The 14,384-nt window shown below is 49.0% G+C and overlaps 1 protein-coding gene across 6 annotated transcripts in view; it reads right to left on the bottom strand.

The window, feature by feature from the left end:
- The window catches only part of GRIP2 (glutamate receptor interacting protein 2), a 267,142-nt gene that overhangs the window by 32,941 nt on the left and 219,817 nt on the right, over positions 1-14,384 (bottom strand). For all 6 annotated transcript variants that reach the window (XM_032120774.1, XM_032120777.1, XM_032120776.1 and 3 more), the window contains exons 9-13: positions 11,264-11,433; positions 7,466-7,591; positions 6,658-6,810; positions 6,245-6,431; positions 489-634 (exon numbers count right to left, since the gene is read on the bottom strand). In XM_032120774.1, coding sequence (XP_031976665.1) covers positions 489-634; positions 6,245-6,431; positions 6,658-6,810; positions 7,466-7,591; positions 11,264-11,433 — 782 coding nt within the window. The remainder of the gene's footprint in view (positions 1-488; positions 635-6,244; positions 6,432-6,657; positions 6,811-7,465; positions 7,592-11,263; positions 11,434-14,384) is intronic.

The raw sequence follows: 14,384 nt of genomic DNA, 5'->3' as shown, positions 1-14,384 counted from the left end.
TGGACTTCAGGTTGAAATTTGGATTCTCATTAAAAATACATGCTCTGAACATCAAGTGAAGTGCTCACATCACACTGCATTTCAAGACTGAAGCATCTTTGTCAATGTAAAAGGAAAAAAAAATTTCTTTTTTAATACAAAGCTGCATTTTACCCCTAGCCTATAGCTTTGGCTCCCTCCTGGTTTCAAGGCCATAAACAAATATAAATATTATTCCTATTAATGGGCAAATATTTAAAGTGCGTCCTCTTCATCTACTCCTTGGCTTATCTCAGCCAAGCGATGAGCATAAAACATTTATGAAAGGATCAGAAGAAGAACCCTCCACCTCAGTGTACGTTAGAGATCAACAAGAAATGGGAAAGGTTCTCATAGGGCTTCTCACTCTTGCCTCTAAGCCTTGTGAATACGCTCTCTCCTGCGGGTCAGCAAAGGCACTGGCAGAGTCCTGCAGGCAGAGAGGAACAGCAACTCCTTTGGGGACGAACCTGCGACATCGAATTCGATCTCAAGCACCACTTTGTTGGTGAGCGCCGCGTCCCGCAGGAGCTGGTTGGCTTCCTCCATGGTCCCGTCCTCTGTCGCGATGCTGTTGATGGAAAGGACTCTGTCTCCTACTTGCAGCAGTCCACACCTGCAGTTCACAGTGGGAAAAGAGGGAATGGGAACAAGGAGACAAGGAAAAAGAGGAAAGGAGGAAAAAAACAACCCCACAACCAGCCATGAGTTACTTTTGCCAGGCAAATCTGTTGCAAGACACACAAAGTATTGACAAATTCTGCAGAAATGGCCCCAAAGAGAAAATAACTCGTTTTGCAGTGCCCATCCCAGTGGCCCTGGAAGGACACAAGGAAGCAAACCTTTGTGGGTTTCTAAGGTTCAAACATAATTTACACTCCTAAATAACCATTTCTGATCACATTTTTTGCAACAACCAAGGGGGGAAAAAAGTAACCCTCACCTTTCTAAAAATCAACACCCTGGCTGAGAGATGAGAATGATAAACACAAGGGAACGTGACTTCCCTATCTAGCCACAAACAGCTCTTTCCATGCACCTGCACCTTCTGGAACACAAACTAATGGCACTGAAAATTGCACAGATTCCTCTGCTTAAAACATGGCAAATACTGAAGCTACAATCCAATAAACTCAGTGTAATGTCTCAGCAAATTGGATAATCATTTATCGCTTCTAATTGCATTTCTGGAAGCCAAATGTACAGTGGTACTGTTTAACTGCCTTGAAAGGACAATATTATTCTGGTGTGATAGCCTGACAGTATAACCACAACTGACCCTTTGGGGGTCTTGGTTTAGACCCACCTTCTCCAGGAACAGAGATCAGCAGAATTTTTACTTTGGAAGGAGAACATGATGTCAAGGCTATGTTGGAGATATACTGCTACAGCACAGTTTGCCCCTTGGGACCCCCTGCATTTATAAGCAAGGTGTTTTTCACACATTCCTACATTCAGTACCCACCCACACTCCCTTTTTTTTTACATATACTGCAACACCAGCAAGATGATCCTCCAAGTTATCTCCCACATTATCTCAGTCAGCTCCCACCTGAGCTGGCCTATGGCTCTACAAAAACAAGACTGCAGTGTTCCCTGTAACCATGGGAAATTGCTCATCTTCCTTCTCCTCTATCAGTTGTTCACTTTAACTACATCTTTTTAGACTTTCCACTTATCACCTGGCTACTTGAGCAGATCTTGGGAAACCATTCTTTACCCATCACTAATGTAAGCTACAGAGTGGTCTCCAAAAGAGGTTGAGGGTTATGGCATCAAATCTAAAGTTCCCCTCAAAATGTGGAGTTATTTTACCACAAAGGTTTTCCAGAAGACATCAGTTATCCTGTTTTGAGCCTTCTCCAGAGAATTTTTATTCCCTTCTTGTTTAATGATCAAACACATCTTTGCCTTCCCCTTTCTTTCACAGATACCTCACAGAAGACAGCCTGTTTTTCACTAAACATTCCAGTCACTCTTTATCACTTGCACCCAATTCAGTTGTAAGAAAACACAGCACCACAGCTTCCAGGCACACAAAGACATCAAAGGCAACGCACACTTGGCTGTATTATTCACCTCCAAACAACAGGATATATGAAAGGCCAAGTTATCAAGAAAAAGTACACACATCTGAATTCAAGAAAAATGAACAAGCACAACAGTTTGTGCCAGTGGCCCATCAAAAGCTGAGATATGAACAAGCTTGGAGAGAGCCGAGGGAGGTCATTTAACTGGTACAAAGGCATATTCCCACTTCTGAGTTCATGCCATCCATGGAAAAATGCTGGCTACTTTATGAGATGCAAACTCAGAGTTGTCTATTCAAGGAGACTTGGATTAGGACAGACAACTCAATGATGCATAAATGAACCCACCCTTGCAAATAAATTACATCAAGTTTAATTACATTCCTATACTGGACTTGTGGCTATGCAGCCACATAGACGCACTTAGAAATATCAGCTTACAAATACAAAGATGGCGTGAAGTACAACAGAGATAACTCCTCCACCACCAAGAGCTCTTTTGCTGTGGCCCCAGTGCACCTTTTGCAGAGGGATCAACAGCTGCATCACTCAGACATCACTGTCATCTCAAGGTCACACAGGGACACAATCCATTTTGGCACCACTGTTTCAGCCACAAGGGCTAGGAGCACAGAGGATACTTTTACACTGCATCAAAGCAAACATTTGCCACCTTTCCCACCAGAGCTGCCTTTTCCCAAAACAGCCATTTCTCTTCACTCAAGGTGGATTTGCCTGAGTGTTTTACAGCCAGCAGCTCTGTTAGGTCAGAGGTATTTTATTTCTTTTATTAGCCTCAGTCAATCACAGTTGTTTAAGCCCTGGTCTTGCAGGTTTGTAAAAGTTTGTGGCGTGAAGCCACAATCTTCTGGCTTCCTCTACAGGTACAAGGAGGCCTGACATGTCTTGTTAACCCTTCAGGATCATTCCAGAGGCATCCATTTCCAGTTGTTATGTGCCCTTGTATTGGGAGCAGAGCCTGGGGAGCCAAGGGTCTTGCAGAGCTCTCCTTGGCTCTGCCATGGGATCCTACAAGAATCTTCAGACAGTTTTTCCAAAGAGAAGGCATTTGTTTCAGAGATGCTCAGTCTAACATCAGCACCTACAAAGTGCTTTCAGAGTATGGGAGCAGAAGTGTCTTAAAATCAGAAACAACAAGAGTACAGGCATCTCCTGGAGTGAAAGACAGCCTTATGAATGTGCTGGAGTCCCTGATGGGATTATCTCCCTGGGGTAGAACAGATTTGCATTTTGCCATGACTCATTTCTTGAGCTTAAAGACAGCAACAGAGCAGCGGAGGTGTCTGGCTTGATACAGAGCAGCACATACTCAAGCCTTGGGCAGGATATGCACTGAAGAGCTCACTCAGCATCATCCACATCTGCGTGGTCACTCCTGCTGTGGGGGGAGCAGCTGTGACCATGGCCACATTGCTGGATGCAGAAACTCATCCTTTGTGCCTTTACATGCCCCTGAGCTGGCCTGCACAGGTCAGACATGCACATCTCTGTGTGTGTGCACATCTGTGCCTGCGCATTGGTGGGTGGGTCTCTGCCCTTAATGGATCAAAACTCGCTGACAGCTTCAGCCAGCTGCTAAACTTTGCTTCTGCAAACTATTCACACCCGAAAGCCAGAAACACAAAGATCAAACAACTGTGTCTGAGTAGACCTAAAAAACATGTAGCTCAGCAGGAGGCATTGATTTTGGATACCAGGATGGAGAAGTCAGATACTCTCCCTCTGCTGCCAATGACAGCTGGGGGAGGACGGACACAAAAGCTGTGTGCTTTAAGGCAGCCAAGAGGGGATGTCAGGTTTCTTCCCCTTCCACCCTCCCTGCTGATAACGGGGGCTGAATCACTGTCTCATTCAGAACCCAAAGGCTTTATCATGCACCCAGGAAACAAAACAACAGGTGGGGAGGGAGGTCTATTAGAGGCTATTTGCAGTAAAACAAATCACAAGTCAGACAGGTGAGAATTTTTGCATCAAACTGCCTGCCACAAGCTAGCACAAAGCAGACAATAAACGTGAGGCAGTCCAACCTCCCTGAAAAGAGGGTGATGTCATGCTCCTCCCTGGTAGTACTCACACTTGCTGGGCACCCCAGAGGCAGCTCCTCCACAGCAATCCAGATGGACAAAGCCAGTGTGGATCATGTGCTTGTACAACAGCACATTCCGATCCACAGGTTTTGCAGAGTGTGTGAACACCCAGGTCAGATCCAGGCTGCTAAGCCTGATCCCTGTATCCCCACAGCTCACCTTTTTGGCAAAAAGCAAAAACTGCAGCACAAGAAAGAGCATAGCCCAGCCGCAGCCAGGAGCCCAGCCTGGTGCAGGGGATGGAAAAAGGCTCTAATGTCTTCGGCTGCAGCTACAGCAGAACCTCTGAAGAGCAGGGAATAAGGGAGCTTGACTCATGGAGCAAAGAGCTCTGTGAAACAGCAAGAAACAAAAAGTGAAATGAAAACATAAAACTGCCTTTTTCACTTCACTGCAAACCCAGTGCACTTATCTCTTTGAGATGGGGAGGAAAGACAGCGTTTTCCTGCCAGCTAGGAAGAGCAGCATGGTTTAGGAAAGAACGAAATACACAGCGGAGATTTAATCCCCAAATCAAATCCAGGCTGCAAATGCAGAGAGGATTGCTCCCAGTCTCCAGAAAGCAGCAGCCAGAGGAGCGTGAATGCTGCCGGGTGGGCAGCGCGAGGGTGAGCAGCGTGTGTGACACATCAGAGCCAGGCAAGGCTGCACTGCCAGTCGCTGCTTTTCCTCCAGGCTTGGCAAGAGGATAAAGAAAAGCCAGGCGGATTGCAGCACATCTCGCTCATCCCCTGGGACAGCAGGCTTTGCTGCTGCCTAATTTATAAAAGGAGTTTGGTGCTTTGCAATATGAGCCAAGTTTGCCCACAATAGAGGATAAAAAAACCCATAACACCATCACCTTAATTTTAAACCCTGTTTGGAAACAATCAAACAAACAAAAGGCATAACAGGCTTTTGAAATCTCTCCTAACCTGCATCAAGACAGCTCTTTTTCCTGTGCTGGCCCCTTGTCCCCGTCCTCCCACAGACACAAGCACCAGGCACTCCTGTTCCACCTTGACTCTGCATCAGCTGACTGGAGAGGCTACGACACAGAGACTGGTCTGCACAGCAAGGACTTGCATTTCATTTTGCAGACACTTTCCCTGCCATATGAGTCTACAACTTCTCCATGTGCTGTTTTTCTGGGCTGGCTTGGAGACACCGAACCTTCAGCACATGCTGATGGGGCCATCAGAGACTTCTCCAAGAAAGGGTCTGCAGCAGGCACTGGGTACTGCCACACTGCGGCACCCTTAGGCAGGACAGACCACAGTGGTAATCACAGGTGGGAAGAGAAACAAGCACAGGGACATTAAGTGCCAGCCTAAGGAAACCAGCTCTCCTTTCCACCCCTCGAGAGATCAAGCCATGCTAGGACTTGACCTGTTTAGTAACAAAAGCCTTGCCAGAAGACACCTACATTGCAGTGCACAGGCACTCGAGCAGGCTCTAAATCCAGCCAGCAAGGGTATTGGGAGCAGCTGAACTCCAGGGCTGAGGCTCCACCACTGGAGGAGTCACTGTTCCCAGTGTCCTCAGGGGTGACAGAGCGCAGTTAATGCTGCTGCTCCCTTCTGCACTTTTCTCAGCATTACACAGCCAAAAGCAGGCAGGATTAACTGCAGCACCTACCTGTTCCTCAACCAGAGTCCTCTCTCTATGGTTCAAAGCCTCGTCTTTAAGGCCAGTTTATATAGCTGGGCTCTGCTACAATGAAATCAGTCAGAAAACAATTTTCAGGGGCCACTTATTTAGACCTTTCGCCTTTTTGCACCTATATAAAAGATTTATCTTTCAAAGAAGAATTAAAAGAACAAAAAAAGGGAATGGGAATGGCACTCTCACACAGACACACTCTCCCTTCCTCCTCCTCCCAGACCAGCCGCAGCCTGGTGCCAAGACGTTCACCTGGGGTGCGAGGGAGGCCGCGGTCAGCCGACGAGTGCAGAAATGGCAGTGACAGTAAACCATGCCCAGTGAAGAATGGGAGATATTACAAGGATGATAGTAAATATCTAAATGAGCCTCTGAGGAGAGAAAACAAACCAAACCATGAAATGTTCAGCAGCAGCACCATCAGCATCCAAGGGCAAGGTCTCTAACCTCTCTGCCGGGCTGTCAGGCTCAATAAAACGGACGAGAGGTGGGGAAGACAGAGTTTCAGTAGCAAAGATGCCTCCCTGGAGCTGAAGTCCAAAGCCATTCAAAGGGTCTCCCCTGAGGACCACCTCTGTCGTCTCTGTGTGGACAATCTGCCCGCCAGGACCCACCGTGCTGGAGGCCAGCGACACTGAGAGGATGAGAGAGACAGGCAGAAGGTCAGGGCAGCCACAGTCAACGTAACAGCCTGGGTCACAGACCTTGGTCTGGTGGTGGTGAGGACAGTGACCAAGGATGAGGGAGGCACTGACAGTGCTGAGACGAGTGGTTCTACGCCAGTTAACAGTTGACAACAAGGACAGCAAGGCAAGCGTGCATGCCCCCTCCAACCCAGCCCAGCACAAGACTGATCTTACGGGAGCTCTTGTGCTCCTTCTTCTTCTGCCTCCTCCTCAGCATGGTGGTGCGGGGGCTCATGGGGTGGGAGCTGCGAGGTAGCGTGTTGGAGTTCTGGCACGGGAACCCCTGCGCGTTCATGGTGGGAGACGAGAAGTTGGCAGCCACCAGAGCTGGGGAAACACAGAGCACATTAGGGACGTGCACAGGGGACCGCAGCAGTGAGTGCACTCCCTAACATTGTCACCAAGCACCTCACGGGTTTGGAGCAGCTCGTCCTTTCCAGCTCCAGGGCTCAAGACCCAAGGAATGTTTGCTTCCCACAGTTTGGACACAGTGCAATGTCCTCTCTTCTCTATCTTACTGCCACAAGACAAGAAACCTGGGGCAGCACACAGCCCACTCCTGACAAGAAGTGCATCTACAGATTTTGAAGTAGCCATAATCCTGCTGTTAACAAAGCTGTAAGGCACTAGGGCTGAGCTGGATGTGGTGCTATATCACATTCGGACACAACACCAAAGACACCCTTCCTTGTCCCACAGCAATTCATTTTTGCTGTATGAAACCAGGCATGGGAACATGGGGTCAGAGGATGGGTGCATGGGTCTGCCCAACACACTGCTCTTGTCCCAGTTACCAGATCTGTGTGTGCTGGGCTGAAGATACTGATTTCATACCTCAGCACTGGGCTGTGGAAACAGAACCAGATGATTGAGGAGGAAATAAGTGACAAGCCACACTATGGACCTGAATATTAAGGAAATGGAGGGGCACAACAAAAACGAACACGCGCAGGATGAGGGCAATGCCATGCACTGAGGTTACATTTGCAGTAATCCTGTCCAGACGTCTGGTTCCAAGTGGGTGTCTTGCAGTGTCCGGGGTGGTGGGTGTGACAGTAGTTGACACAGGGATCCCAGCAGTGGTGGTGGTCACTCTTCTGCACCTTGACTGATGGCATCCAGCAGAGCAGAAATCACCACAGGCAGGAAGAAAAAATGAGAGAAAGAAAAGGTAAGCCAGGAGATTGTAGAAAAGAGCCTTATACCGACTCTGAACAAGTCAGGACCCAACCACAGTGTGTCAAGCATCAGCAGCAAAAACACATCCCACATAACCTCATGACACTTGATGCAAAGTGGCAGAAATCCACCCCTTTCCCACAAAAAACTCCGCATCCTGTGCCAGCAGCCTGTCTCAGCCATGCCAGCAGCACGCATATGTCATTACTATTTGCAGTCTGTTGTGCGACATGCAGAAGCTCCATCCAGCCATGAGTTTCCTGCAGAGGCCATGAGCACTCTCCAACAGCACCAGGGAAGCCTCCTTGTGCTGTTTCCCACCTTGCTGCCAGAGCTGCCCTCCCTGTGACAAGGCTCAGTGCCTTCCCCACGTGCCAAGGACCGCTGTGAGCACTTTGCTTGGCTTCAGCGTTTGGTTGTTTTGCGGCTGCTCTTGCACAGGAATGAACACATGGATGAAGGAGAGGAGTAGCAGAGAGCCACCTCCAGCTCATCACAACAAAAGGGGGTTTATACACTGCTGCTTAAAGCCAATTAAGGAGGCCAGCAGCACAGAAAAAGATGCCAGTGCTGTGGCAAACAGCATATGAAAGCATAGCACCAACATGGCAGAGCCTGTTCAAGGGCACACCGTTTTCAACCCTAACCCGAGCACATGCTGACAGAATCTGTTGCAGTGTGACATCCATCCTCTGGAAACCCTCTGTCCAGGAACTGCAGCTCTGCAACACCAAGTCAGGATGCCACAAGTCTCTTCTGAAGTGCCTCAAACAGTCCCCAGGTACAGGTCCCTCATCTGTTCTCACTGACGCTCCCTTTTCCCCCTGGGCAGCACAGCGTCAGTTTGGTTTTTCTTGCCCAACACCAGGTGTTCTGTCTTGAATCTCTGCACCATGCTGCCTGGATCTCTTTTCTTCCAAGAGGAATTTCTGGCTAACAAGCAAGACTTCAAGCTGTTTTATTCAGCTAAGCATGGAGAGCATCCCACAGCAGAGCATCATTGCAGCCACATGTTATCCCAGGGTTCTTAATCTCGCAGCCACTTGCACTGACTGGCAAGCACCTTCCTAGGATGACATCTCCTCCTGCCTCTGGGTCCTCTAAGGAGGCAGAAATGCCACCAGCACTGGCACTACCAGAACCTTCTGAGGGTGCAAACCTGGGAGAGGGACTTATTTTATTTACTGAGTCCACCCAGAGATCTCCTCTGAAGGTCATCTGTTAGTGCCTTGAACAGCAGAAATCTATTTTCTGGGTGTGCATCACAGGCATCAAATCATTTAGGTCAGATTTTCCAGACAATATAGTGATTATATTCAGTCTTTGCTAAACATTTAGTGAGTTTAGCACTTAGTCTATGAAGCTTTTAAAAATACACTTCCAGCTCTGGGGTTTCTATTTTGTGTATTTTCAAAAGTAAATTTGGAGCCAGGCAGCTTTTAAAAAGCAACAATCAAATTAGCTATATCTAGACAAAAAGAAAAGTTCTTAATAAAATTAAACACTTTGAACATGCGGGACAGAGCTTATAGGCATATATACAAAAAAATTTAATCCACTTATAACAACTAAAACTCTCCCATTTGTCTATTAATTGTTATCTTGCATCTGACAACAGAAAAAAATGTGCCTTTGAAACTCAGCTGTCAGTGAATTGGGGAAGAGAAGGCATTTTGGACAATTCTGTGAAAAAACCCCTACAATAGCCTTTCCCAATCTTTCACATTTATCCCTGCCTGAGGAAACCCATCCATTCCAGCACTGCTCCTGGGCACCATCTGCTCCCATTGATCCTGTGAGCAGGGCATAATCTTCCCACAAACACTCCAAGTGCCCCCAGAACCACAGGGAAAGCCAACTCAGCATTAGGCCATATTTTTGCATGGCCACTGCAGCTTCAGATCCCTCTCCACTTCCTCCAACCAGATGTTGATTGCACAAGAAGCCACTTTAAAAAAAATATAATGACAAACACCATGCAGACACAGGCTGAAAGGACTCAGTAATGCAAGTGCTGAACAGGGATGGATCTACATCATCTCCTCTCCTCAGCTTCTTTCCCTGGGCTCCATTCTCTTGCCAACCACAAGAGTTCGTTTTTGCAAGGTCCATGTTTCTTCACTATCCCCATTTGCTAAACTCAGAAAGAGCAGCCTGTGGAGCTGGCGCAGCATCTTTCCTTATGATCCCTCACGTGCTAGAGATTTTAATCAAAAATGGGAATAATTGTTACATCCCATGAGTTTTCATACTCATGTGTTGCAATTATTGTCCCAAGTTTGTGTTCTGCATTTCCATCACAGCAAACTGATCTGTGTATGGGTGTTTGGGTAAACAGGCTCTGATCACACCGAGCTGTCCTTCCACAGAACCTCCTTCTCCTGAGCAGCTGCTCAGTGCACATATTCTGCAAGGAAATTAGGAACAGGGCACTAATGGAAGGAGGAGAATAGTGCATTTTAACAGCCATTGAAAAAGGATTATAGCTTCCCATTTTTTCTTGGGCACAAAGGTCAAGTCATCCATTCCCTTTGTTAAACTGCTTCACTTCTGCACAAATTGGACAGGACATGTAAGGGATTTACTTCTAGATGTGGAGATGTTTTTAGGTTTTAGGTTTCACTGTATCAGTTTAAGGAAGACCATAAGATACTTTCCTCCTTTCCCCAAACTGCCTTAGAAGAGAATGGAAAGAGAAGCTGTGCCAAGGGCTACTGTGCATCAATATTATTAAAATGCATGTCCCTGAGAGACAAGTGATTGAAAATGGTGGAAAAAGGGACTGGTACTGAACAGTCACACCCAAAACACTTGAATTACAAGACTGCCAGTACAGACTGTAACAAAACTACAGGCAAGAGCTGCAACAAATATACTATTACTGAGGCCATGGTCACAATGAAATTTATAGGAGACCCTGAGACAGCTTCTCATGTGGAGGAAGGAACTAAAGGTGGGCAACAAGAATGCTCACCAGGGTGAATTCCTAATGACATTTTGCAGGCATTTTGGGCTTGTTCTTACTAGAGTCAGAATTTACTTCCTCAGTATTTCTTTTGTGTGGGTGGTGGAAACCAGCAGCTACAGATGGATTCACTCTACCCATGGCTGCCCAGACACAGCTGCCTCTCAAGCAGGCTGGTCTGAAAGACGAGCACTTACATTCCAGCTTTGGAAGTCCATCAGGACACTATCCATCTACTGAACACATCCTTTACAAAGCCTTACCAGGCATCAGCAAATAAAAACGGAGCTTGGAAATACATTTGCCAGCAGCAAGGTTGTTTTCCCCCTCTCCATTAAAGTCTCTTATCTAAGGCACTAAAGAAGTGGCTTGCACAGCACTCAGCACTGCAAAACCCTGGGATTCCCATCTCCAGTTTCTCCATTCAAGCACAGATGTTCAGATGTTGCCTCTTTTTCCTATTCACATCCTTGAAGAACGTAATCTAATCACATACATTTCATCAAAACATCCATTTTTTCCTTTTACAGGTGTCTCTCTTAGGAATCTGTTGCCAGCATTCAAAAGCAAGAACCCCTTGGAGGGACCTAAAGTGAGTTTTGAGGGTGATCAGCAGTGTAGGCACAGAAGACACACCTGTTTCTGGAGGCTTCAAAGGCAGCCTGCTTTGGTGAACAGGTAATATCTCTAGCTTGACATTTTCAGAAGTGGCAGCTAAAAGCTGAGTTGCCTCTAATAAGGAGCAGTGCTCTGTGCTCGTGCCATCAATGGAGAGAATGTGGTCACCAACGTGCAATGCGCCACATCTGCAAAGGAAACAGCAGGAGAGGTAATTACACAAATGGCCAAAACCCATCCTTGCAGTCAGGAGCACACACACAAAATTCAACTGTGAATTAGTGTGCAAATTCTTGTTAATTTCTTTGCACATATAATTTTTTTTTAATTCCAACTTGAACCTTAGGTTCGAGTGTTACCCAAAATACCAGCTAATACGGTTGTCATGGTTTGACACTGGCCAAACACCAGGCACCCACAACAGCCACTCACTCACACTCCCCTGCCACAGCTGGACAGAGGGGAGAAAAAAATTAAACAAAGGGTTCATGAGTTGAGATAAGGACTGGGAGAAAACAGTCCAAGGGCAAAACAGGCTCAGCTTAAAGGTACAAAGTGAATTTATTACTGACAAAATCAGAGGAGGATAATGAGAAGTAACACAAGCTCTTAAAAATACCTTTTCTTCTCCCAACCCCTTCCTCCTTCCCACAGACAGCGCAGGGAGACAGGGCATGGGGGTTTGGTCAGTTCATCACCCGAGGTTTTCTTCCACTGCTCAGGGAGGGGAGTCCTTCCCCTGTGAGACTGTGGGGTCCCTCCCACAGGAGACAGTTCCCTGTGAACTTCTCCAACATGGTTCCAATCTCATGAGCAGCAGTCCTCCCCAAACTGCTGAAACGTGAGTCCCTCCCACAGGCAAACAGTCCTCCCAGAACTGCTGCGGTGTGGGTCACTCTTCACGGGGTGCAGTCCTCCAAGGCCAGGCTGCTCCAGCCTGGAAGCAGGGGCTCCCTCTCTCCACCGGGTCTCCCACTGGATCACAGCCTGCTCCAGGCATCCACCTGCTCTGGCACAGGCACCTCCCCCATGGGCTGTGGATGGATCTCTGCATCCCCCGTGGATCCCCATGGGCTGTGGATGGATCTCTGCATCCCCCGGGGATCCCCATGGGCTGTGGATGGATCTCTGCATCCCCCGGGGATCCCCATGGGCTGTGGATGGATCTCTGCATCCCCCATGGATCCCCAGGGGCTGTGGATGGATCTCTGCATCCCCCGTGGATCCCCAGGGGCTGTGGATGGATCTCTGCATCCCCCATGGATCCCCAGGGGCTGTGGATGGATCTCTGCATCCCCCGTGGATCCCCAGGGGCTGTGGATGGATCTCTGCATCCCCCGGGGATCCCCATGGGCTGTGGATGGATCTCTGCATCCCCAATGGATCCCCAGGGGCTGTGGAGGGATCTCTGCATCCCCCGTGGATCCCCATGGACTGTGGATGGATCTCTGCATCCCCCATGGATCCCCAGGGGCTGTGGATGGATCTCTGCATCCCCTGGGGATCCCCGTGGACTGTGGATGGATCTCTGCATCCCCTGTGGATCCCCATGGGCTGTGGATGGATCTCTGCATCCCCAATGGATCCTCATGGGCTGTGGATGGATCTCTGCATCCCCCGTGGATCCCCAGGGGCTGTGGATGGATCTCTGCATCCCCCATGGATCCCCAGGGGCTGTGGATGGATCTCTGCATCCCCTGTGGATCCCCATGGACTGTGGATGGATCTCTGCATCCCCCATGGATCCCCAGGGGCTGTGGATGGATCTCTGCATCCCCTGGGGATCCCCGTGGACTGTGGATGGATCTCTGCATCCCCTGTGGATCCCCATGGGCTGTGGATGGATCTCTGCATCCCCAATGGATCCTCATGGGCTGTGGATGGATCTCTGCATCCCCCGGGGATCCCCAGGGGCTGTGGATGGATCTCTGCATCCCCCATGGATCCCCATGGGCTGTGGATGGATCTCTGCATCCCCCATGGATCCCCAGGGGCTGTGGATGGATCTCTGCATCCCCAATGGATCCCCATGGGCTGTGGATGGATCTCTGCATCCCCCATGGATCCCCAGGGGCTGTGGATGGATCTCTGCATCCCCTGTGGGTCCCCATGGGCTGTGGATGGATCTCTGCATCCCCCATGGATCCCCAGGGGCTGTGGATGGATCTCTGCATCCCCTGTGGATCCCCATGGACTGTGGATGGATCTCTGCATCCCCCATGGATCCCCAGGGGCTGTGGATGGATCTCTGCATCCCCGTGGATCCCCATGGGCTGTGGATGGATCTCTGCATCCCCAATGGATCCCCAGGGGCTGTGGATGGATCTCTGCATCCCCCATGGATCCCCAGGGGCTGTGGATGGATCTCTGCATCCCCCGTGGCTCCCCATGGGCTGTGGATGGATCTCTGCATCCCCTGGGGATCCCCACGGGCTGTGGATGGATCTCTGCATCCCCCGTGGATCCCCATGGGCTGCAGGAGCACAGCTGCTTCACCATGGTCCTCACCATGGCCTGCAGAGGAGTCTCGTCTCTGGCACCTGGAGCGCCTCCTGCCCCTCCTTCTCCACTGACCTTGGTGTCTCCATGTTGTTCCCCTCACATGCTCTCACCTCCTCCTCTTCTCTGGCTAGAAAAACTGCCCCCACTTTGTTTTGATTTTCCTCTTAAGTATGTTATCACAGAGGCATTCCCATCATCTCTAATTGGCCCAGCTTTGGCCAGCAGCATGTCCATCTTCAGAGCCAGCAGGGATTGGCTCTGCCAGACAGGTGGAAGCTTCCAGCAGCTTCTCACAGAAGCCACCTCTGTGGCCCCCCCAACTACAAAAAACCAGGCCATGCAAAACTAACACATTCATGTCTGAGTCAGTGCTGTTGGTGGCTTGGCAAAAAATCTTTTAAGTTTGTAAGAGTGCCCCTTCATAGCCAGTCTGGATGGCTGAGGGCTCACCCAGCAGTGTAGTTAAGTCCTGGGAGGCAGGAGTTCAGCTCAGCAACACGACTCAACACAGCTAGTGCTACACAGCAGCCTGTCAGTGCATCTCCAGGTAAAGGGTTTCCTGCCTTGTCCATCAGGAAAAGGCTCCAGCCAGAAGTTTCCATGACAGGCTTTAGCCATTTCACAGCTCCAGGGCAGT

This window comes from Corvus moneduloides, chromosome 11 (genome assembly GCF_009650955.1).
Source record: "Corvus moneduloides isolate bCorMon1 chromosome 11, bCorMon1.pri, whole genome shotgun sequence".
Taxonomy (NCBI): domain Eukaryota; kingdom Metazoa; phylum Chordata; class Aves; order Passeriformes; family Corvidae; genus Corvus; species Corvus moneduloides.
This window is presented reverse-complemented; position numbering and strand designations above follow the sequence as displayed.